At 41.1% G+C, this 25131-nt stretch overlaps 1 protein-coding gene across 2 annotated transcripts in view; it reads right to left on the reverse strand.

Moving 5' to 3' along the window:
* Positions 1-25131, reverse strand: part of RTN1 (reticulon 1) — a 226112-nt gene that overhangs the window by 5476 nt on the left and 195505 nt on the right. Inside the window, exons 1-4 of one of the 2 annotated variants that reach the window (XM_007095229.3) lie at positions 19946-20059; positions 4681-4888; positions 2124-2262; positions 611-680 (exon numbers count right to left, since the gene is read on the reverse strand). In XM_007095229.3, coding sequence (XP_007095291.1) covers positions 611-680; positions 2124-2262; positions 4681-4888; positions 19946-20006 — 478 coding nt within the window. In that variant the 5' untranslated portion in view covers positions 20007-20059. Of the gene's footprint in view, positions 1-610; positions 681-2123; positions 2263-4680; positions 4889-19945; positions 20060-25131 lie in introns of those variants that run through there. The other variant, XM_042989811.1, reaches the window with a different exon arrangement.

Raw genomic sequence — 25131 nt, forward strand, 5'->3', positions numbered from 1 at the left:
CCTGGGTGGCTCAGCTGGTTAAATGTCCGACTTCGGCTCAGGTCATGATCTCATGGTTTGTGTGTTTGAACCCCGTGTTGGGCTCTGTGCTGACAGCTCAGAGCCTGGATCCTGCTTCAGGTTCCGTGTCTCCCTCTCTCTGTCTTTCCCCCAGCACCCCCGGCTCTCTCTCTCTCTCCCTCTCAAAAAAATAAACATTAAAAAAAATTTAAAAAGATGGCAGGACAGTCCATAAGGAAAACAAAGGGATGTTGAGCCCTTTACAGATATTGAGCCATTATTCCCAGACTCATTCCAGGAATGAGGGATGGATTGTGCCTTCCCACAATGAAAATTAATTTCTACCCATAATTGCCTACTGCAAACAAATATATAATTAGAAACCAAATAAAACCAATTGTGATTCAAGAGAAAAAATCCTTCAAACTAAGAGATTCATTATTAATGTATAATATACACTCTTAAATTGAACTATGATGGTCAGGGAAATGCCCTGTACTATGGTGTTGTTTCTAGGACTCTACCACAGCAAGCTCACAGCTAACAGCATAGGAAGCTTTATGCTCGTGGAGAGTGTGAAGGAAGACATAACATGCTCATCTGTCCTTACCCATGAGCAGCAGGGTCAGCCCGTTGAAAAGAGCGCCAACGTAAGTCAGGAGCCACATCAGGACTGCAAACTGAAGAATGGAATCTATCAGAGCTTCTAAAACCATTTGTGACAGATGAGCGTCTTATTTCATTGACTTTTTTTAGATTAAAAATGGAGGGAAAATACACCATTTCAATAAGAAATGTAAGCATTTAAAGTTCATCACAGAATTACTGAAAGAGAACCTAGCCTTTACTTCTCTTAGAACCTTTTGGACATCTTTGTCAGAAGATCTGAAGGACTCCATGAAATAATAAGGGAGGGGTCAGCAAACTATGGCCCTTGGCCTGTTTTCTTATGGGCCCATGAGTTAAGATTAAATTTCATATTTTTAAATGGTTGAAGAAAACCAAAGCAAGAGCAACATTTTGTGATATGTAGAAATGATATGAAATGCAACTTTCGGTATTCATAAATAAAGTCTTATTGGCACACAGCCACAGCCATTCATTTATGCATCGTGTTTGGCCGCTTTCCTACTATGATGGCAAAGCTGAGTAGCTGTGACAGAGATTATGTGGCATGCAAAGCCTAACAGATTTACTATCTGGCCCTTTACAGATAAGGTTTGATGACCTCTGCTCTAGCCCGTATTTTTACATTACAAATACAAATAGAAACATCAACCTAAAAGCCCTTGGGTCAGTAATTGTCATCTCCCTGGTATCTCTCTTCAGTCATTACTTGGAAAGTAGTATTATTCCAGGAGAGCATCTTCCAAGGCCACATCACTCACTTTTCCTTCTGCCCTTCCTCAAACAGTTGTTGGGCAGCCCCAGCGACAAGACCCCTGCCCAGTGTGCATACAAAGCACTCTGGGAGCACAGGGAACTCACAACAACCTCGCTCAGGCCCTGCTGAATCATGCCCCGTTGACTTCAGTCTTATACATACACCACAAGGTGGGCTGAGCAGCTTGTTCAAAGAAACCTAGTAAGTTCAGTGAGAGTGCCAGGAATAACACACAGGTGCCAAGGTCCTCCATGCTTCTGAGGCTCAGTCTCACAGCACACACCAGGTAAGGACACAGGGACATCTCACCATTAGGAGTCCACAGAGTTTCTTTCAATGAAAAAAGCATATATATTTTTTTCACATTTCCAAAACTAGAGTTTTTAAAGAACTAATTTTAGGAAATTGGCCAAGGGACTGAAAATGATAAGAAGAAACAACCTGGTGTGTTGTGAAAAGTATAGTATTGGAAGCCATGTGACCCTCGGTTTGATCCCAGCCAGTGACTCGCTGGGCAACCTCCGGCAAGTGACTTAGCCTCTCTGAACCACAGTTGTGGCATCTGTAAAATGAGAGGATTGGACTGGATGCACTCCATGGTACCACACAGCTGGAGGTTTTCTCACTCTAGAATGTAATTAGCACTTGCCTCTTATTCCCCATTATGTGGTGGTTTACGTTATACCATTAGGGAAAACAAAACTCAAGATTGTCAAGTGAATGGCTTAAGCAACCGTACTTTTAAGGAATCCACCAGGTCCTGGACAAGGAAGAGCCTCCTCAGTTCTTTAAGTGTGTTGTTCACATAGAACTGCAGACAGTCTGTGTACTTCTGGATCTGCTCCTGAGAAAGGGTGATCTCGAGCTCCAAGTAGGTCCTGTCAACAAACCATCCACAGAGAGCTCCATCAGAGGTAACCATGAAACAGCTGAGTTTTCCTCCTCCCACTCTGAGGACAGCCAGGCCATCTCTGGGGGCTTTACGCCAGCCAGTGGGCTGCAGGGACCATACACACCCACTTCCAGTATACTGGAGAACCCGGGAATTATGGCCGTTAATGGTGTGCTATGACTGTTTCTGTGTCCCCAAGACAGCGTGACAGTGTGAGCTGATGGTTCAAAGCAACTGGCTTGGACCAGGGAGAAGTCAGTCCAGAATCAGCTCATTCACTGAATTCTCCATAAATCCCTGGTCTGCCAGGTAGTTGTGAAAGTCCTCATTTCTTCTTGGCTGCATGGAGATGGTTTATTTTTTTAAATAACAGAGGTATCTGAAAATCCTAGCTGCCAATTATTGCTCATCACCTCAACTTTAATATTTCATGTTTGCATTTTGGAAAATACTCTCAGGTTTTATCTAGAGAGCTCTGAAAGCTCAAGAGACCTGGCCCCTATTCAAAAGCTCACTGTTTCTACTAAGAGCAATATTTTTAGTGACTGCATTTTTCATTTGTTCAAACGATGAAGTGTAACTATGGGCAGATAAACCAGGCTCCCCATGTAGTCCATCCTCCTGTTTGGCCATGCTCCCCCACCGAGGGCCCATCCTCTCTACCTCCTCCCCTCCTTCCGTTCTGTTTTAAGACAGCACTACGTTATCTACCCAGAGGATATTTCTAGAGTTCTTACAGTGCTTATCTAATTCTGAGAATTGAGAGGGAAAAAATAAAGTAGCATTTGGTTTGAATTTAGAGAGCTTACAATGAAATCTTATGGCTTTCCTACTCTTTAGGAAAAAATACAGAAAAATACTGATTTTTCTAGTTAAGCTTTGATCCCAAAATGTGCTCCTAGTCAGGTATTCTATTTACTGATAAAAACAACTCAACCACAGGGAAGTTTTGTTTTGTTTTTTTTTTTTTTTTTTTTAAATCTGTTTCCTAAAGGAAGAAAAATTAGTTGAACTAATTGAACATGACAGTCTTGGGGGGCCAAGAATGTGAAAGAAACTAGCCTTTCTTGGATGGCTGAGGGCAGAGGCTGAGGCAGAGCAGGACTCTGAAGATGTGAACTCTGGTCACAGGCTGGTAGGCATGGTATAACCCTGATGTGAAGACACTGCACTTCTATGCTTTCCCCCCTTTGGAACAGGGATTTGTAGAGACAAGTTATAGCCCAGAAGACCCATTAACTGCATTAGAAGAAAGCCCAATACATCCCAAGGGCAAGAGTGCTCAGACTGTAACTGACACCGAGGCCAGGAACCAGAGGCTGGGAAGGGAGGTTGGATGTGCAGCCTTTTCCCTTCTGTCCCCAAAACACAGGCATCTTTTCACCTTTTAAGGGCCCGGTGCCCTAAGGTCTTCATTCAGCTTACTGGTGTGGGTGAGCCAGGGAGGATTTACTGGGTCTGGCCCAGAAGCCACCTGCAGCAGCATCTACAAGGCTCATCCAGGACTCAGAACTGTCCCCTCCATTACAGGAACTGAGGACACCTATAGTACAGCTTGCACTCTGGGGCCAACAGCAGGGGAGGGGGTGACTCTGATAGTCAGTGCTGAAATTCCCCGGGCTCACAAGCCAGAGTCAGGAGACAGACTGGGGTGGAGTTGGGTGGCATGCAGCTGGCAAGACTATTGCCTCCCTCTGCCCTGTTTCATTCATCCTTAGTATATGGCCTTAAAAACAATTCCTTCTCTTTAATGTTCATTCTAGTCAGATTTCCCTAGTATAAAAATGCAGAGGAGGGCACGTTATAAGACTATTCATGAACTTGTACCCCTCAGAAAGTTGGCCCTTTGGTATGAAGCTTCCAGAGACCGTAGAAATAAAAATCCAAACACCCTAGCCCTGACTCTGTGCTATTTACTGGCCATATGACCTTGGGCAAGTCACTTTACGTCTTAGAACCTCAGTTTTCCCACCTGTACGTAGAGATTAATTACACTGCTCTGCTTTCTTCACAGGGTAGGGAGGATTAATTGTTTCTTACTCCTTAAATTATAAAACATTGTGCACATATAATGGATTATGATCACTATTAGTAATAATTAAATATAAAATATGAAATATGTGTATGCTCTATAAATTTATATTAAATATGCATCTTAATTCATTAGTAATAATTAAATATAAAAGCTCAATACAGCAAGTAAGTGTTACAATGGGGATAACTGAGTTTGCCTTAGAAATTCACCAGAAATATTAGCTATTAGAAGCCAGGGCATTAAAGAGACTCGGAGACATCTGTCAGGTCCCAGAGACTTATCACCCAAATGCACAGGAGCTGAAACAGAGTCAGAGGGAAGGAGCCCCGTGAGAGACTGGGCAAGGACTGGCCCAGCTGGGGTACTCACTTGAAAGGGTGGCCCTCGTCGGTTTTCTGCACCGCTTGTAACACAGACTTGTAGATGCGGAAACTGATGGTGGCTGAGAGCGCGGCAAGAGCCAGGTAGGCCACGACACTCACAACGCTGAACTGGGTCAGGGAGAAGAGCAGTAGCAGGAAGCTCCCGAACACGATCCCAGTCTGCTTGATGTCCCGCCAGTAGAGCAGGTCAATAGCTGTGGGGACGAGACCAAAGCCACACACACACTTAGCACTGGCAGAACTGCCGCGGGACTCATTCCGCGGAGCCGTGGTGGCCGCAGGTCCTCACCTCGACTCAGGATTCCCAAACACCAGCGAGCAGACACAGGGCTTTGGCCAGGGCACTGGCTGCCATTGTGTTTTGCTTTGGAAGACTCTTTTCCGTCCCTGAGGACAGTTTATAAATTGCAGGTAAGAAAAGGCTGGTGAGTCTCCAGCGACCATACCTCTATGAGTGCATCTCGCGGGGCCACACCATCTGTGACTCTGAAACAAACCTCAAAGTACAGAGGACTCTAAAGTACCTGCTCCGCCTCTCTGGAAGGTACTGACTGCATGCATCTTGATACCCTGCTGACAAGGTTATGTCTTAATGGTGGCCTGGAGATGTGCACAGCAGACATGTGACTGTTCCTGCTGCTCAGAAAGGGCAGGAACAATGAAAAGGGAGGTTTCAGAGAAGTGGTACCTTCAGAAGCATGGCGACAGGTCCAGAGACCCCAGCCAATGGCAAAGTTTTCTGAAAAAAGACACGGCCTGCCACCAAAGCCAGCAAAACTGAAAAGTTAGTAGCTATCTCAAGAATCCCTGAAGCTGACACTTGGAATAAACCATTTTGTACAACATAATTTATTCACTCCTATTATATGATTTAAAAATACGGAATACAGCTGTAAAAATCTAGATCACATCTCTCACTCAGTTATTTCCCTCTTTCGCTTACAAACAAAAAACTGAGTTCAAAAGAACAAAGCCACAGTGCTTCAAATATGGTACAAAATGTAAATATTTTCCATATTCCGGTCACCAGATTATGAAAAAACAAAGAAGCCTTGCTGGAGAATGCATGCAAATTTATTCTCCAATTAGGCAAGTTACAAATGTTTTTTTGAATTGAGATACAATTGGGACGCCCGGGTGGCTCGGTCAGTTGAACATCCGACTTCAGCTCAGGTCCTGATCTTGAGGTTTGTGAGTTCAAGCCCCACATCGGGCTCTGTGCTGACAGCTTAGAGTCTGGAGCCTGCTTCAGATTCTGTGTCTTCCTCTCTCTGCCCCTTCTCTGCTCAAGCTCTCTCTCTCTCTCTCTCTCTCTCTCTCTCTCTCTCTCAAAAATAAACATTAAGAAATTTTTTCTAAATAAATACATTGAGATATAATTGACAAATAACATGGCATAAGTTTAAGGTGTACAACATGTTGATTGGATACATTTAAATATTAGAATAAGATTGCAAGCAGAACATTAAACACCTCTATTATGGCACATAATTATCATTTCTTTTGTGGTGAGAACATTTAGGATCTAGTCTCTCAGCAATTTTGATGTTTATAATACAGTATTGTTGGCTACAATCACTATGCTGTGCATTAGATCTCCAGAATTTACTTACCTTCTAGTTGTGAGTTTGTACCCACCAATCAACAACATCTCTCCAGTCCCCCGACCCCCTAACCCTGGTAACCACCATTCTACTGTTTCTACAAGTTAGGCTATTTTAGATTCCACATATAAATGAGATTAAATCATATTTGTCTTTCTCTGTCTGACGTATTTCACTTAGCATAATGGCCTCAAGGTCCATCCATGTTGTTGCAACAAATGGTTTTTATCGAATGTTACATGAATACATTTTCAGAAAGAGAAAATGAGACACAAAATCCCCATCTCACACCCGAATGAAAATGGCAGTTGCTTATACCGCCAGCTTCATGTGCGGTATACCCAAAGGCAGCTGGTTTACTAAAGGATTAGATATCAGTCATTTGCTCAGAGGAAAATGGAAGTGACCAGGTTGAAGAGAGCAGGAGCTGCTCCCATCATACACAGGTATGCAGCTAGCTGAAGGAACAGTACTGAAAAGGTCACATAGCCTGTGACAACTCTCTGACGTTCTAGAGGGGATATAAGGAGTGTTGCGGAGCCAAGTTTTAACCCTCCGCAACAGTTTTACCTCAGGCTGGCTGGAGAGGAAATCAAGGACTTAAGGGGTGGGGTGGGGGCTCTTTTATAACAGGCTGAGGATACCTCAGCAGTGTGAAGCTGGAGGAGAATTTACTTTTTTAAAAGTTTATTTATTTTGATGGGGGGGGAGGGACAGAAAGAGAGGGAGAGAGAGAGAATCTCAGGCAGGCTCCACATTGCAGAGCTCGATGTGGGGCTCGATCTCATAAACCGTGAGATCATGACCTGAGTCAAAATCAAGAGTTGGATGCTTAACCGACTCAGCCACCCAGGCGCCCCGAGAGAACTTCCTTTTGAGCTGATCTGTCATCCATCTCCACCGGCTCCATATCCACCATGACCTGGTCCACCAGTGACATTAACACACAAGATTAGTCTGCCATTTTGTTGGGCAAAAATTTGTTCTTACAACACTTTTGTGATGTAGGAAGTAGAGGAGAGAATCACAAGCGTGTTTTGGTGTGAAACAAAAGATTTTTCTTCTCTTGAGTGGGGCTGGTTCTACAAGTAGGTTTCCAGGGGCAAAGGAAAAGCACTGCTGCTCTAAAGCCCCTCTCTTCTCCCAGGCCCAAGCACCAGTCACATGGACTGACATTCTACTATTAGAAATTCACTGCTTTGGGTTAATACTTTTTATCTTTTTTTTTTTTTAAAGAAGGGGATAATACACTGAAGATGAGCTCACCGTTAACAACAAAATTCAAATGAGTTTACCAATTGTGTTTTGTTTTAGACGAGTTTGTTGAGACAAGAGCACCAAAGTAATACTCCTTTTCAGACAGAGAAGAGGGACCGATCTTTTGGAAGACATGACAACAAGAAACCCCTGGGCCTCTGAGGGCAGGTGATAGAAGTGGGAGAAGGGATGTTCCCAGAAGCCTAGCGCCCCCCTGTTGCTGAATGGATCTGGACTAACACATTGAGGGAAGTCCAGACCAGCAGGGCTAAAGGTCCCTAGGGAACTGAAGCCTCCTAGCATTTATTCTGTTGGGGAGGTGGGGGGAGGGAAGGAGAACAAAAAGACTAAAACATCACCATTATCTGCAGGGTTGCCTCTTTTACATTTTATTCATTTATTCAGTATTTATTGAGTAAGAACTTTATTTTAAGTGCCAGGCTTTGTGCTAAGTCCCAGGGATATAAAAATCAATGAATTGTTAAAAAAAAAAAAAAAAGAAAGAAAGAAAGAAAACCCACCCACAAATAAGTCGTAATCTTCTATTTCATGACACCCCTAGATTCACATGGCAGACACGTTTAGAAACAAATACATTATAAGACAGAATGATTTGTGCTAAAGGGGGCACTCCTTAGTACTAGAGAAGGTGGGCTTACCTACCTCTGAGATGATGTGAAGTGGCATGGGAGACCCTGCGAGAAACTTTCAGGCAAAGAAAATATAAAGTTTGGTATTATCAAGTGGACCCCCACTTGATAAGTCACTTAACACTTGTTAAAAACGGTGTACCCTTCTAGAAAAGCCTTCTCAGTCTCTGGACACCTGTGTAAATAGCCAAGAATGGCAGGCACCAGGTAAGGGCTTTATGTGAAGAGACTATGGGCAGAGAATGTGAACTATCAACTAAATTAGTTTGGTGTAGTCATTACACAGCAGGTCTTTCCATCAACGTGTTAAGATTGTTGGAGATTTCTGGGGTATCTGGGTGGCTCAGTCGGTTGAGCTTCCGACTTTGGCTTAGGTCATGATCTCATGGTTCATGGGTTCGAGGCCCGTGTCAGGCTCTGTGCTGACACATCAGAGCCTGGAGCCTGCTTTGGATTCTGTATCTCCCTCTCTCTCTGCCTCTCCCCCTACTCTCTCTCTCTCTCTCTCTCTCTCTCTCAAAAAAATAAAAAATAAAAATAAAACAAAAAGATTGCTAGAGGTTTCTAATTAGGAGGTTAGCAAAAGATTCATCTTACAACATCAATGGGATGTTTATTCTGAGTGCTTTTCCGATACCATAAGCTATTTACGTAGATTCTGAAATGTTCAAAGCATCCTCTGATACTATCTCATTTACACCTCACAGTCAACTCTGCTGGATAGGTCTACGTATAACAGATAAAGAAGCTAAAAGTTAAGAAACTTGTGTACTGACTAGTTAATGAGTTCAAACCCTAAGTTTGATGCTTTTTCCAGAAGAAAACAGTTGCCTCTCTCGCATTATATGGTTATAGGTTAAACATTCCCCAAAGTATGCAAAATTAATTTGAGCAACCTGATTTATTTAAATCTGCTTCCAGAGCTAGATATTGAATGTGAAAAAAAACTTTTAGGTGACAACATGTCATTATCAACAGTAAATAGTTATTGGCCATCTATTCATCTAGTGAAACCAAGAACGAAGAGATCATACAATTCCGTTCCTGCTTTTAAGGGACTTAAGATCTAGCTGGGAAGACTGATGCTCATTTACAAAATGCTGAATCAGTACCAATACATTTTGTGCTGTTGGAAGTGGCAAAAGTTGAGCTCAAGGAAGGGACGGTGCTGGAATTGATGAAAGAGGATGTGGGATGGTTTGTGAATGTAGTGAACAATTTGTTAAGGAGATGGAGTGGATAAAGGGAAATATTATGAAGGATTAGTCAACAAGAAGGGTGACTAATTAGCTGTGGGAGAAAGGAGGAAGAGCTAATTAAGGGTGAAGGCAACATTTCAAAGCTGGGTGACTGAGTGATTAATATCACTGACAAAAACAGGAAATCGGAGTGGGAGCTGGTTTGGGATAAAGTGGACACTTGCTTTTAAACCTCCAGGTTCTAACACGATGACATCAAAAAAGGGCATTTTGACACAGTCTAGGGCAGAGATGGGATAGGGATCACAGGTGAGATGAAGCTGACAGTTACAATACTTCCTAAATTTCATAAAGCTTAAAAACCAAATAATTTGGGTTTTCTATAGGCTTTGTCACAGAAGCCCTGAGTTAAATGGTCAGTAATATCATATTCCAATGATATTGAGATGAATATGCACAGTAGGAAACTGGAAACGCAAGACTGAAATTTAGTAAGGAGGGCTGAATATGAGTAGAAAGCACGATTGAGGCCATGAGAGTGGAGGAAGCCCCCATGACAGGAGAGACTAAGAAATGCAACTGAGAATGCAACCATAATTTAAGATTCAAAGAAATAAATGGAGCATATCAAAGGAGTCCTGTCTGAGTGTCAGAATGGGTACCCCAACAGTGTAGGTTATGGCAGTCAAGAAGAAGGAAACTTCCCAGGACAAAAGGGTAGACTACAGTGAGGGGTGCTGATGACCTAACAAGGGAAATGATAACCGAGAAAGGACCCTGGATTTGGAGACTGGAAGGTCACTCATAACTTGGCAGGGAGTATCAGCAGTAGTGAGGATGGAAGCCATATTGTAAAGGGTTGGATAAATGGTGGGAAGTTCAAAGTAATGAAGAAGATGGCAAATACAATGGTAGTTTGGGCAAGTAGCAGCAAACGCAAACCTTTAGGTTGAGCAAAGCCTGGGGATATTAATAGAAAGGGAGGAGTGAGGATCCTGGAAAGAGGGGAGATTTGGCTGAGCAAAGTCTCAGAGAAGGGGCAAAAGGATGGGATTAACCATAGCTCTTTGTTTTCAAAGAAGGGAGAAGAATGAAAAGAATGGGCAAAGAGGGAGAGACATTTTGGGAATGTATGGGTGTGGCTACAGATATGTGTTGAGGTGGGAAGGGAACAACATAGAGTGACGTAAAGTGGCTTGAGGTAGATTTACTCAAATCCTGGAAAATGAGTTATGAGGTCTTCTTGAGACGGAGGAGGATAAGGATGGGGCTTGAAGAATTTAGGAAAAGTCCAAACCTGCCTTGTTTAATACAGTAGTGATGAGCCACATGTGGCTACTGAGCACCTTAAATGTGACTAGTCCCAAATGAGACGTGCTGTAAACTACCTATCGGATTTCAGACTTAATCCAAAACAAGGATGTAGATTATACATATAATACTTTTTATATTGATTTTATTGTTGAAAGACTAGTACTCTGGATATGTTGGATTAAATATATTATCAAAATTAACTTTGTTTCTTTTTTACTTTATTATTACTATTATTAATTTTATTTATTTTGAGAGAGAGAGAAAGTGGAAGGGGCAGAGAGAGGAGAGAGAAAATCCCAACCAGGCTCCACACTGTCAGCACAGAGACTGACATGGGTTTCAAACTCATGAACCATGAGATCATGACCTGAGCTGAAATCAAGAATCGAATGCTTAACCGACTGAGCCACCCAGGTGCCCCTCTTTTTACTTTTTAATGAAGAAGCTACTAGAAAATTTAAAATTTCTAGGTAACGACTCACATTATATTTGTATCGGACAGTGCTGATCTAGAAAAATACAGTCTAAATTCAGAAAGGAATCAATAAAAGGACTGCCAGAAAATAAAGAGGGTTTGGCTAAAGTCAAGGATCTCTAGTGAATGACAAGCAGCCAAGACCGTTGGAAACTGATGCGCTGGGGGAATGGCAATGGCTGTGTGTGGTCAGAGTGACAGCAAATGGCCTGTGATGATTCAGTAGGAAGGGTAGGAAGTGGTGAAGTGTGATCAGAGAAGAGAATTTCTGTGTTCCAATCTGCTGTGTAAATGATGATTTTTCACATTTTAATTCTGCTCAGAGTGATGTAAACTTGTGTAGGAAGGTTATAGCAGCTGATCCAGAAAAAATGGGTATTTGAATAAATTTTCCATAAAACCAAAGTAAAAAAAATATAAGTAACTCTATAACTGCAACAAATTAACCCCCATAGTTTTTGGTAAATTACTGTATTGCTTTGTCAATTGCAAAAACCAAAGTCACTTTGCTAAAAACCAAGGAGCAATGCATTGGCTTTGAAATGAGAGACCAGTACATCCTATCAATTGATAAATGGACTGGGCTTGGTGATCTCATCTTAGTCCCCAAACCACATGTGGGAGAACCCACTGCAGCTTGCCTGGGGCTCACCTAGAACTAATTCAGTCAAGGGTGAACTGGCAAATTTGGCAGATTTGAAGATTCCTGATTTCGAATGCAGAAATCAGAGCTATCCTTAATTTCCACAATCCAATCAAGAACAGAAAAGAAAAAATAGAAGTGATCCAAGGTTTGAGTTAATAGCTAAATGGAAATAAAATGCTATGTCAAACTTCTAGAGAGAGAGCCCTTAGCTGCTGCCCAAAATGTTTTGGTTGAGGAAACCATTTTAAGTGTAGTCAATTATATGATCCAATAGCGGTACAGTATTCAGAAAGTTTATTAAAAATGTACGAAATGAAAGGCAGTGGTGCAGCTACTCATATTTTATTTATAAGGCAAAATGTGGTATAAATGGATAACAATGAAATGGCAATAAATTGTGCACAATTATCTGCATTATTGCACCATATTCTTAAATGTGTTTATTTATAGTCCATCTTGGTCCAGTAAAGATTTCGGGCAGCACTGCACCACTTGCTATGTGATAAGTAAGTGCTACTTTATAAAAGGCCAAGGGAGAAAATCCTGTTTATAGATAGTATCAGCATTTCATTGAAAGGACTGTTGAAAAATTACATGCTGTTGACTTTACATTTTAGTAAGCTTCCAATAATTGACTACAGTACTTGACCACCTTCTGAAAAGGATTAGAGGCTCAAAAAACCTCACTTCTTTACAACCCAGTGTCCAAAGCAGTGACAGCCAGTTTCTCTGATTTTCACCGCCTTTTTCAGGCCAACAAAATATCACACCATAAAGAGCTAACAAAAAGAAACAGCAAAAAAAAAAAAAAAAAAAAAAAAAGAAACAGCAGTAACTTTCCCTACTTTAACTTTCCCTCGTTTGCCATCAAACCAGAGAAACATAATGGGAACTGATGTCATACAAGACATTAAACATGCACGGTGACCTTCAAAGATGACATCTCCTAGTCAACTACTCCATGAGTTTCCTTTGCTATGAAATAGGCTCCTACATATATTTAAACTTTAAATGGTAATCCAGAGGGAAACTGATGGAAGAGACCTTTGCTGATAAAAACACCTGCAGTGATTCCATTTTCCAGGCTCTTCCCTCTCACTGCTTAAATGCAGTCAATATGACTGTGAAGAGAAAAATGCCAATACTATTATTTCTGGATGTTTAAATAATTCAGCAGATGTTTTGAATGAGTAGATACATTACACCTGGCATTCTGTGTAGACAGTAAAAGAACAGAGCATTTAATCCCCATGCTACTTCTAACCAGTAGGACCACATTCTCCCTGTGCTTGGAAATGAACGCAGTGGTGCTCAGGCCCGTTGTCACCTGGATGGGGTAGAATTGGCCAGGAAATGAAACAGCAGGGGCCAGTATTGAAGACAGTGTGGCCAGATCCTCCTGCTAAATCTTTTAGCAAATGGACTCATTTGGAGGGGTCTCAACAGGGCAACTGGCATCAAAAGAAGAGATGACCATATGGAGAGAAAGATAGGCTTTGGGCACACGGTAGCTGAGGGAAGCACACAGAAAGATCTGCAAGGTAGTAAGTAATGGATGTCCTCATGTGCTTTTCCTTTCTTTAAGCTTTCTGACTTGATCAAAATCAAAACTGTTCATTTGGTTGGTGGTAACCAGTCACAATTGTCTGGGCCCTTGTCTGGGCCACATCTTAAAATCCTTCATTGTATTGGAATAGAAAAGAACCACGGAGGTAGACAGCTATTGCTTCTTTATAGACACGGACTATATTTAAAATTTTTGACCAAAACCATAATGGCAAAATGTTTTTTGAACTAAAAAGATAAGGCAAAGGTATGCTCTCTCATGGTACCTCTGTTCCAGTCGATAAAACATTATGTCCACCTTAATACTTGTTACCACTATATTTGATCTTGAAAGCGAGACATACTCATTGCAAAATGGGTGGAACTGTTAATAAATTCTAAAAATTAAAGCTTGTTACATTTGTACTTTTCATCTGTTCAAAATTAACATCAGTTTGGGCAAAGAGCTTGAATTATAACATCAGTTTGGGCAAGGAGTGCTTGAATTATAAGACAACTTCACTCAGATTTAACTTAAAAATAGAGCTTAAACATATAGCTAAACAAATAGCTTAAACAGAACTCTACTTCTAAGTTCTAAAACCTCTAGCAAATTTCTTATTTGGAATATATGCTATAAATTTGGAATACATTTACAATGACCAAGGTTTTAATGTAATTATTATTAATTGTCATCTCGACAAAAGATGGCTTTTAAAGGATTATTAATGTCTAATTCTTGACTTTCAAACTGTGAGCTTAATTATAAGGCAATCCTGTTTCTTTGGACGGTTGTGTGTACTTTCATAAGAAATGGAGAGGTGACAATATGTAAATGTTAATACATGGCCAAATGCGTACACAACTTAGGAAATCAAGTTGAGAAGGATGGGAAATTTTGTGGTGATGTACATTTATTTCCAAAAAGAAAGGCGATGTCCTGGGAGTTATCCACCTATGTTAGCTTTTGTTTGCTGGATTCAGTGAATTTTAGGATTTAATTCTATTGTAAGGTGATTTAAAATGTATCAATTACTTCATAGATTCTGTTCCCAAAACGTATTAACTAGTCTAAATATGAAAGAGAAATGAGTAAAGAATATCATTTCAAACATAAGGAGAAAGTGGGAGAGAAGGAGGCAGGGAAAGGGAGGGAGGGAGAGAAATAGAGGGAGAGAAAGAGGGAGAGAGAGGGAGAGGGAGAGAGAGGAAGAGAGAAACCTTTTAAAAATGATTAAGAAAGGGGCCTGCTCATTAAGGATGGACTAGGAATCTGCAATCATAATCCTAATGCTTTACTCATAGAGTATCAGGAATATTTTTGTTTTTTAATTATTTTATTTCATTTTAGAGAAAGAGAGAGCACATGCAAGCGTGAGAGAGGGGCAGAGGGAGACAGAGAGAGACTCTTAAACAGGCTTCGTGCTCAGTGTAGAGCCTGATGTGCGGCTCAGTCCCAAGACCTTGGGATCATGACCTGAGCCCAAATCGACTGACTGAGCCACCCAGCACCTGTGTTCTTTTAATGAACTAAATATTAATTCAGGGAAATCTGAGAAAAATAATAGATTTGGAGATGTGGATTTAGATCACCATTTTTGTCAAGTTTTTCTCACTTGTGATGGGTCTTCCTCTAAAAACAAAGTTAGACACTGCACAGAGTCCATCAGTACAGTCTAAAACCCAAACATAAAAGTAAAAAATTATCCTAATCTATTGATGTATCTCATAGACTTTTTCTTAATTTTAGGAAGGAATAGCTCATACAGTAAAGAAACATGTATCTGAAGTTCAGCAATTCTCCGAGTTTCGTGTCAGTTTCTTCCATTAGATTACTTCAAGTTATTTTTTGAGACACATATAATCTTGTTTCATAAAAGCTGTTTTTGTTGCCAACCCAGTCCTCTAGCTTCACGTTACATGGTATGGAGATACTGGGCAATATTCAGCAAAATATTAACACTGATTAACTGTAGGTGGTAGGACTTTGGGTGATTTGCGGCTTTGAACCTTTCTTTGTACAAATGGAAATTTTCATAATATGCATGTATCACTTTTAGAGAAAAATAAAGCCATCATTCTCTCCTCAAACTTTGGAATATTCCCTTATAAAGACTCTCTTGAAAATAATCATACACTGTGACAAAGTAGAGTTTTATTTTGCAATGGAGTAGTAACTACCCATATTTGGTATATTATCTGTATAGTGAGTTTTGTTTCATTAAAAAAAAAAATCCCCAGATCCCCAGCTAAGCCAGTTTCCCCACTGGATCTCATTACAATCTGCAGAGAGGGAGTGTGCAAGTGTAATGCTTATGTTGTAATATTTGTACAGGATTCTAATGAGATTGAGCCCAAATAGAAGGTATTTGATAAAAGGTGGTAATGATCTGCCTTTACGTATGTATTATCTTTACCAAATGCCCTTTTCAAAATACAAGCATTTCTTTCAATTACTGTAGCTAAAACAGATATTTTTTTCTGTGTATTCTGGGATGCTTGGCTGTTCTGAACTAGCATCTTTCAGAATAGACCACCATGAATAGCATTTCCCCAGAACACTGCAGACCAGCATAAAATATTTTATTTTATAAAAAACCAGAAACACTTTTAGTGTTTCACCCTTCATTAATATTTTACATGCTGGGAAAGCTTTAATTACAGAATGCTGCAACACAGAGTCAAGTGGGAGTTGAGCAGGAGCCCCAAACAGGTGACAAGTATTAACCCCACTGTATTACCAAGCATCCTGCCAGATGAATTTGTTGAGTACAATGATATCTGGAAAAAATTATCTTTAGAGCACGAATGGAATAATATGGATGAAGGATTTTGCTCAAACTTTATTCCCCTGCCATAGTACCATTTGGATTTAGGCAGTATAGTAAAGTCATTAAAAGCACAGGTTTCAGAATCAGACTGCCTTGTGTTTGGGACCCAGTTAAGCCCAAGGGCAAGCCCAAGCCCTCTCTGCCTCAAAACCCTCAGTTTCTTCCTCTGTAAAATGGGAGTCATACATGTAACAAGCATTTAGGATAGTTACTGGGACATAGCTAATATTTACAGAGAAATGTGGATGATGAGTTGATGATGATGGTGAGGATTACCATAATAGCATAAATTGGTCAAGATCACTGAAATTTTGCTGTCTGTAAAGGGAGAAACTATGTGAAAATATCTCAGCAGGAGTACATGAAAGTTTACTCTATAACTCAGCATGAGAAAAAGAGGTGGAGTGCTGTCACGGGAAGAGTTCTGGATTTGAAGCAGTCACCTTTTCACCACTCAATTCACCACTTATCAAAAAACCTTGGATAAATCACTTATCCTCTTTGAGCCTCATGATGTCCAAGAGTAAACTGAAAGTTCAAATGAGAAGATATGCGGCAAATGAAAACTATGTAAATGTGATGAGTTACTAGGCCCACAAAATCACCATCACCTACATAATTCATATTCTTAGAAAAACCACTGAGGAAAAAGCCATCTACCATTGAGGCAGATGGCAGAGCAGTGAGAAGCGAGGGGATCTGTGGTCAGATAGCCTAGGCCCGAATCTAGTCTCCTCTGGCATTACCAGCCATGTGCCTTGGTGGAAGCCTTAGCTCATCACCTATAAGATGAGACAATAATAGAACTTACACATCATAGGATTTGTGAGGATTAAGTGCAATGATCCAAGTAAAGCATTCAGTAAAAGTGCCCGATAAATATTAGTATTGTTGTGATCTGTAAGATTACTATCTACAGAGGTGTTTTATTAGGCGATTGTTTTATTCTCCTTTTACTTTCACTGAGTTGGGTGGGCTTTGTTTTATTAACCAATATAGGGGTAGTTGTATCATGTTTTTTAATTGGAAGCAAAATCTTTGTAAGGTATACATTAATGTACTAATGTACTGTAATGTATATAGTCATCTATACATTTTATATGTATTACAAAATCTTTGTACTAGCATAATGTGAACTTTTTAGTCTCCTTAAATGTTCTTGTCTCTAGCTGAAATCATGCATATTAATAAAGTAAATATAAGGTTCCTTTTGCATGTGTACTGCAGTTCTTATGACAATTGTATTAGTTTCAGTAGAGTCTTCATGAAATGTTCAATGGGCTGCAATTTCTCCACGGAATGTTTAAGAATATGTAAAAAACCTGAAGCTCACTTCCTTTATTTCTTTTTATAAGCAACACTTTCACCCATAATACTTGTGGAGGACCTTCTCAACAATGTTACACTGCCTCCTGCAACGGTAATTCACAGATGCTCCTGGATCACACCCATTTCATCATTTGTATACTCGACCCTGCTCTGCAGGTCTATGGACTGGGCTCACTAAGAATCACTACGCACCAGTGACTTCAACCCTGATTATGTATTAAACTCACTTGAGGATCTTTTAAAAAATACTGATACTTGACCCAATTGAATCAGAACCCCTAGGGGTGGGCATCCTTTGTATTTTTAAAAGCTCCCCAGATGATACTAATGTGTAGCCAGGGTTAAGAACTGTTTTTGATAATGAGGGAACTAAGAAGATGCATTGAAAATGCTAAACAAAAATCTTATTGTAGATTTAGTTTAAATGCAAAGTTCTCCTAGTGGAAAGAAAAAGGAATAATTCACTTCTTACTATTCCTCTCTCATGCCTATAAACCCACCCGCCCAGTTATCAGTCAATTTTCAAGATGATGGCTTTGTTCTATCTGACAAAAGGAAATCAATGGTACTGAAAACTACTAAAGGTCACGGAGTGTAAAAGACCTTCAACGATCTTGCATTAATCTTCACAAGTGGCCTTATATTGAAAATGAAAATGATTGTTTTCAATAGACAAATGATGACATTTGCGTTATTTTCTGATTATCAACAGCCATGTACCTTTTTAACCCCTGCAGTGAGAAGGTCAAGTGAGGAAAACCCACAGAACTGTAATGAAATAGCATCTTGTATCGTATACAAACAAAAAAGAAAATCTGCCATGTTTTGGCATCTACTTTTGGTCAGAATAGAAGAAACCCATAATAGTCTAAAAGCCAACTTTTTTATGTCCTCGTGTTCAACTAAACTTGATATTATGCCAATCTATAGTTGTTTAAGTGTGTATCAAATAAACCAGAGGAGTTTAACGCGTAAGAATGGTCACCAAGAATTTTCACAACTGCCTTCTGTATAAAACATGCTATTTCATGTCATTGGCATCATTCTCTAAAATTATGCCCCTGAACTGCTGGAGATTTCTTACTTCCTAGCTTTTAAATTTATTAGGCCCATTTATTTACTTTTGACAGTTGTTATTTCCAATAGACCTACACAATTTGAACTCGACAATTCTGTTTTATGTCACCGCCACCCGAACCAACAAATAAGAGACAGCCAAAGTGTTCTTAATTCTGAGATTGGTCTTTACTTTTTCTTTGCTTAAAAAATTTACTGAAAAAAATCCTACAGGGGCTCTAAAGATGAAAAGCCATCCTATTCCTTCTGTGATATAAAATGACAAGGGGAAGATGCCAGGTTTAAAAAAAAAAACAAAACACACCAGCTTCTGCTCCAGAGTATTTTTGGTCCCCTGAGGGACGCTGCAACCCTTCAGGTTAAGTCAAAAGCGCCTTCTTCAGAACCTTATTTGTTAAATATTAAAAGACACTTCATCTCACAAACACCAGAGTTTACAACACATAATTCATTCTTCCAAATTCTCTCTTTCTCCTCATAATCTCACACTGAGCAAGGTGAAGGAGAGAATCTTAATGTAACAAAGGAGATGGATGTGTGAAGTATGAGGCTGAATAAAAATGGCTGAAAAGCAATCCAAGCGAGGCTGGAGGGTGGCCACACCCAGTGCTAATATGGACTGTTTCAAAATAAATCTGCTATGCCAGAGGGTACTGGGCACTGCTTTTATTTCCCCTCTACTTGTTCCACAGATACCCATTATTAATAAATAGTAGTTACAGGTTACTCCAATGACAGACAAAAAACCCTGAAATATTTCAAAGTGAGCCATCCTAATATGTGGCTACGCCATCATATTTTCAGGATTTCGAGAGCCAGACTGCATTTCCAGGCTCCTTTGTGTGACCACAAATAACCACCCTGAAATGGGTGTGTCCCTCTTAAAAGGATGCACTAGAGCCCTCTCACTTAATGCTTCTACCAGGAGATTTCAACCTTTCTGCAGAAATTAAATGCAACGGGATTCATGGAACAATAAGAAAGCATTTCAACTCCGGGGAGGAGAACAGATTAAACAAGTACTGAATGATCAATGGATCCCGAAAGAGCTCCCCGAAGAGGCAACTGATGCATTATTTAAATTTCTAGCATTACAACAAGAAAACAAAGGGGTGGGGGCGGGGGGGGGTTAAAAAAAAAAAGAAAAAGAATGCAAACACCATCCATTTTGATTTTTGACATGACAAGTTTACTCCCCCCAACACAAAGCTCTTGGGTATAAAGCATGCATAGGTCCCACAGGTGAAATGATGCACAATGGCCGAGTCCGGGTCCCGGGGTTCCCGTGCACCGCAGGCATGCACTACCGAAATAAAGAGAATACCCTGACTTTTCCAGTTGCTCCACACACAGTCCATCTTGGTGGAATCGGCAGTGGCCTGCATCGTGCGGGTTTTGGAGGCTCGCCGTTGCTCTCCTCGGGGGCGCGGAGCTGGCACTCAGGGTCTGCGCCCCGGCTGCAGCGGCAGGGCTCACCGTGGCCGCGCGGCTGCAGACTGACTGAGGCTGCACCAGCCGGCGCGCGGCAAGGGGCGGGCGCGTCGCGGGCGCCGCAGTCTCCGCGGCAGCGAATCAGCGCGGCGCGGCCCCGGGGCTGCCTGCGCGCACAGGGATGCGGGCGCCGCTCGATGCGAGAGCGCGGGCTCGGCGTCCGTCCTGGGGGCCTGCCCTGGAGACGGCTGAGGCGGCTCTGACCCGGGAGGCACAAAAGCAGGCCAGGTGTGGGAGGCGTGGGAGAAGAGGAGGGGAAAAGGGCCAAGGGCGGGGATCAGAGTGCGGCACTCGGGCTGTTCCTGGGAGTTCCTGACACGGGGTGCATATTCTAGAAATTTCTTAGACACCCAAGAAACCTGTTGGGTAAGACGCAGTTGATGTCAGCACAGATGGCAGGCTTTCAGCATGATGCCCCCTAATTGTCCCCGTTGCTCATTCACCTCTCTCTTCCCCAATTCTTTACATTCCAGCCACGGTTTATTTTAATTGCCTGGCATCTTCCAAGCAATCGCCAGATCTTTTCCTCTTTCTGGAATATTCCACGGCTATCCAAAACCTTTGTTGGCAAGCCACAATCAGTAAAGAAATCCTGCTGCTCAGTAGGTCTTGTGTATTTCTCCTGTTGCCCCTCTTCTCCAGCTCAGTTTGTGGTTTGAACGAATACATATCAGTCAGAATGTGGTGCCTGTAGGCTCTGGTTCAAAGCCTTTGGACTTCCCCACATGGAGTTATTTGTCACTGCACTGATATTCCAAGAGAGGTCAGTTGTGGGGGCACCAGAAAGAAGCCAGGGAAGAAAAGGGCATTCTGCCTCAACAACATCATCTTTGGGACTGAGTGTTGGGGGGAGATGGAGGTGGGCAGTGTGTATCATTTGGGAGATACAAAGCTGGTTTCCAATCCCAGTGAATCAAGATTCAAGTCCCCAGTCACAATGCAGATGCCAATGGGAGGTGTCCTACTATTTAAACCTTACCATGAAATACTTCATCAGATTAAACACCAAGGCTTTGAGAGAATGGACAGGGGATAGGTACATTTTGATGAAGAAAAGAGAGATGGCATAGAGGAAGGCCTTGAATTTGGGCATTATCTGGGGAAAGACAGTCCTGGTGGAAGGAACCCTTGAGGAGACAAAACATAACATGGGGACAGAGGGCACCTTGGGAACCATAGGGGCATACAGAAGGAAGAGTTCCCATTTTATTTGTTGTGGCATGGCATTATCCATGACACAGGATTCCTCTCTGTCCCTTGGGGACAAATGGAGCCTTCACGATTCTTCCACAGTTCCCAGAGACATTCCTTGCCAGACCCAAATCTACATTTGCACATCCTGTACCAGCGAGGACTTAAAGACAGGAGTCTCAAGGTTATGCTGTAGATATGATTTATCTTTCATTTTATGAAGATTATACACTTTAAAATGGGATCTTTGAGATGATGCGTATTCTTTTTAGGATGCAAGCTTCCAGAGAAACCGAGCCTCTCTCCGTATCTCTGTAACATAACTGAAACTACTCATGAAGCTTAATAAGAATGAGATCGGGAGGATGATTTGGCACTCCTGGGCAGCTGAAGTCTCCTACAAGAGGAGGAGTGTCAGAGCTACCACGGAGCTTACAGGAAGGAAAAAAGTTATTACAAAGCACTTTTCAAATTGACCTGCTCCAGTGACAGTGGTGACTTTGTAATATTTCTATTTCCATGCCCCCTCCCAATTTTTTTTTTTTCAACATCACGGTCATGTTTGGGAATTCAGTCAGCAAAATACTGAAAAGACAGGTACTGGATGATTTGACCAGCAGTGAATGCTCACTGTATGAGGCAAGGCTGGACGAACTAAAAACAGGTTGGGGGACAAGACTCAGAGGAAGGAGAAGAAAGGGGTTGCCATTGTGGGCTGCTGCCACACTGGCCACTTTTCTGTTGGAACCCTTTGGAGGCTTGGCCACTAGGAGGCACTGCCAGTCCAATGATAGCCCCAGTCTTCAGACCTAAGTCCAGAAGGTGCCCCCCACCAGTTACCTTTAGTGGCGAGTATTAAGTGTCCACTGAGTTACCAGAGCCACTGTTCATTGGTAATCTGACAGTACGGTTCAGCAAGCTGAGGGCAGCAACATCCCCGGTGAGGGAAAGCAGGCAGAGGCAAGCTCTCCCACAAGTGAAGGGGAGGGTGTCAGACTTCTTGGGCCATGGGTTTCCATTGGCTACAGAGTTGACCTTGGAATGTCAGCTTAGCTGAAAGGCCACACTGTGTGTAGTCATGCTGAATGTGAAGACGGAAGCTTGATGACACCCAAAAAATCAAGATAGCAGTTTGACAGCTGAAGGTTGAGGTGAGGCATCTGATGCCACAGAGATACACACAAATGAAATAAGAATTGAGGGGCAGAGGTAGTAGGTGAAACAGGAATGAACTTATTAAAGAAAAGTCAGGCAGAAAAGTATGAAGAACTTGACTGAGAATTGGAGGATGTGGGCATTAGACCCACTTATGTTGCAAAAGTTAGTTATGTGGCCTTCGGCAAGTTATCACCTTTATCACTTTCCGACCTTCCTCTCATACAGATGAATTACAGCTTTACATCTTTGTTTTTGTGAAATAATAATTTATTTCTTGTAGACACTGTAAGTGGGTACTTCCTCTGCACAAGTACCCACACAGTATGAATTGAAAGCTCTTGCCAAGATCAAAATGATAAAATGGGTAGAAAAGATATGTAAATTTTCCTTGAGGGGTGAAAGAAAACAGAAAGCAAAATCAAGCTTGCTAAATGCGGGCAGGAACGGCCACTGTCTTTAAACCAGGAGAGAACAGACGGGCTTTGTACACAGCCAGCTCAGAACTTGGTTTAGGTGCCTGCCAGGAGAGGAAGTGATTTCTTTAGTTTTCAGGATGAAATCATGCTGTAGGCATTCAGTTCTAAGGAAAAACAAAATAGTCAAGTTTTGAAATCGCATCCCAGATCAAGAGAAGTGTTGAAGACTACAATGCTCAGAATGGCTGCATGGTGTCTGTTTTTGTAGCCCTAGGATTTTACCGATGAGAATCAGTGGCACCTACGCTGATACATTTATTCGATAAATATTATTCAGCACCTATTGTATTCCAGACACTGTTCTAGGCATAAAGCAAAATTGCTACTTTTAAGAGGTTTATATGCTACTACGTGTGGGATGGGCAGCTAATAATAAAAGAGGTAAATATATATTTCACTTGTGGACAAGTGTACAGAGGGAAATAAAGCAGGTAAAGGGGATCGAGAATGGGAGTGGGGTAGAAGTTTTCTATTTTATGAGGAGAGTTAGCAAAGGCCTACCTCATAAGGTAAAATTAGGACAGACACTAAAGGAGAGAGAAGGAGAAAGCCATTAAGCTATATGGGAGAGTAGCATTTATAAATGCACTGAGTTTTCAGGACAGAATGTAATAGCTGGTAAACTATATGAAGCTCATAGAACTCCTTGTATAGTGTGTGTGTGTGTGTGTGTGTGTGTGTGTGTGTGTGTTTAATGCTTTGAGAAGTATAGCAATTGGAAGGAAAGGCACAAAACCAAAAAAGTACTTCATTATGATCAAAGAACACTAAGAACTCTGCTTTATGCCATATGGAATAAGGAAATTTAAAGTAACAACCAATTTGGTACATAACCCACGGTACCAAAATAATGCATGAATTGCATTCAGTTCAAACAACAGATTAGCACTTGTTATTTGCCAGGTGCTTTCCCATATGGTATATATTTAGTTGTTACAGGACCCCTAAGAGGTAGATAGTGTTTACATTCATTTTCTTGATTCATTCATTCATCCAATCTCCAAACATTTACACAGTCCATACTAAGTGCCTGTCATTGTAAATACAAAGAGAGCTACCCACTAGAAACTTGAGTTTAGTAGGGGGAGATTTACACATAAATAGGTAAATGCAATCAACTGATAGATGTATGAGCAGGAAAGAGTGGATACACAGTGACTGGGGGAAGAAGAGGTTTCAGGAAAAGCTTCAGAGAATAGATGATAATTAGGTTGAGTTATGAAAAAAAGAGGATCACCAGTTTGAGCAGACAGATATGGAAACTGAATCATGGACAGGTGCAAGGGACAGTGAGACAGACTCAAGGAATAATACTGTCAGAAAATGAAGGAACATTGCAGAGTTTCAAGGGGAGGAATAACACCTTGAGAAGTTGAATAATTTATCCAAATTTGGCCTAAGATTTCCCAGAATTGATAAAAGCCACACATTATAGCACTGAGCAAGACAAGAAAAAATCGATACCCTGACCCACATCGTAGTGAAACTGCAGGGCATCAAAGACAAGAGAAAATCCTAAAAGCAGGCATAAGTAAAAGATACCTTGTCTCAGAGAAACTGTTGGGCCAGCTGCAGTCTGTTAATTAACTGAAGCCAGAAGACAACAGAATAATGTCCTCAAAGGAGTGGGGGGGGAAATAACTGTCATCTAGAATTTTGTACCCAGTAAGACTACCACAGGCATTTTCAACTATGTAAGAAATGAATTTCCCAACTGCAAGCCCTGCAGAAAAAGCTACCAACGTTCATACTTCTGGAAGAAGAAAACTGAACTTAGAAGAAGCGAAATGCATGAAAGAATGCTACGTGTAAAAACTGGTAATGGCTAATTTGGGGGTTTATAAAAGAAAGGTGAAATTAAAGTAGTAGACAAAAAATAGAACATAAGGTAGGAAGGAGTGATGAAAGTGAAAGCATCCTAACTTTCTAGTACTATTCAGGAGGACAGTAGAGATCTTTAATTTTCTTTGAGACCTTAATTTTAGACTATGAAAAGTCAAATTTGTGTGTTAAATATTTAAGGGTCACCACTAGAAATAACTAAAACATATAACTACTAAATGAGTAAAAGGTATAAACAAGGCAATCAATATATTAAATCACATTGAGGTCAGGAAAGGAAACCACGAGAAACAAAGAACTGGTAAATAGAAAGCATAAAATAAAGTATTAGAAGGTATCTAAATATATCCAA

Source organism: Panthera tigris, chromosome B3 (assembly GCF_018350195.1).
Source record: "Panthera tigris isolate Pti1 chromosome B3, P.tigris_Pti1_mat1.1, whole genome shotgun sequence".
In the NCBI taxonomy this organism is placed as follows: Eukaryota; Metazoa; Chordata; class Mammalia; order Carnivora; family Felidae; genus Panthera; species Panthera tigris.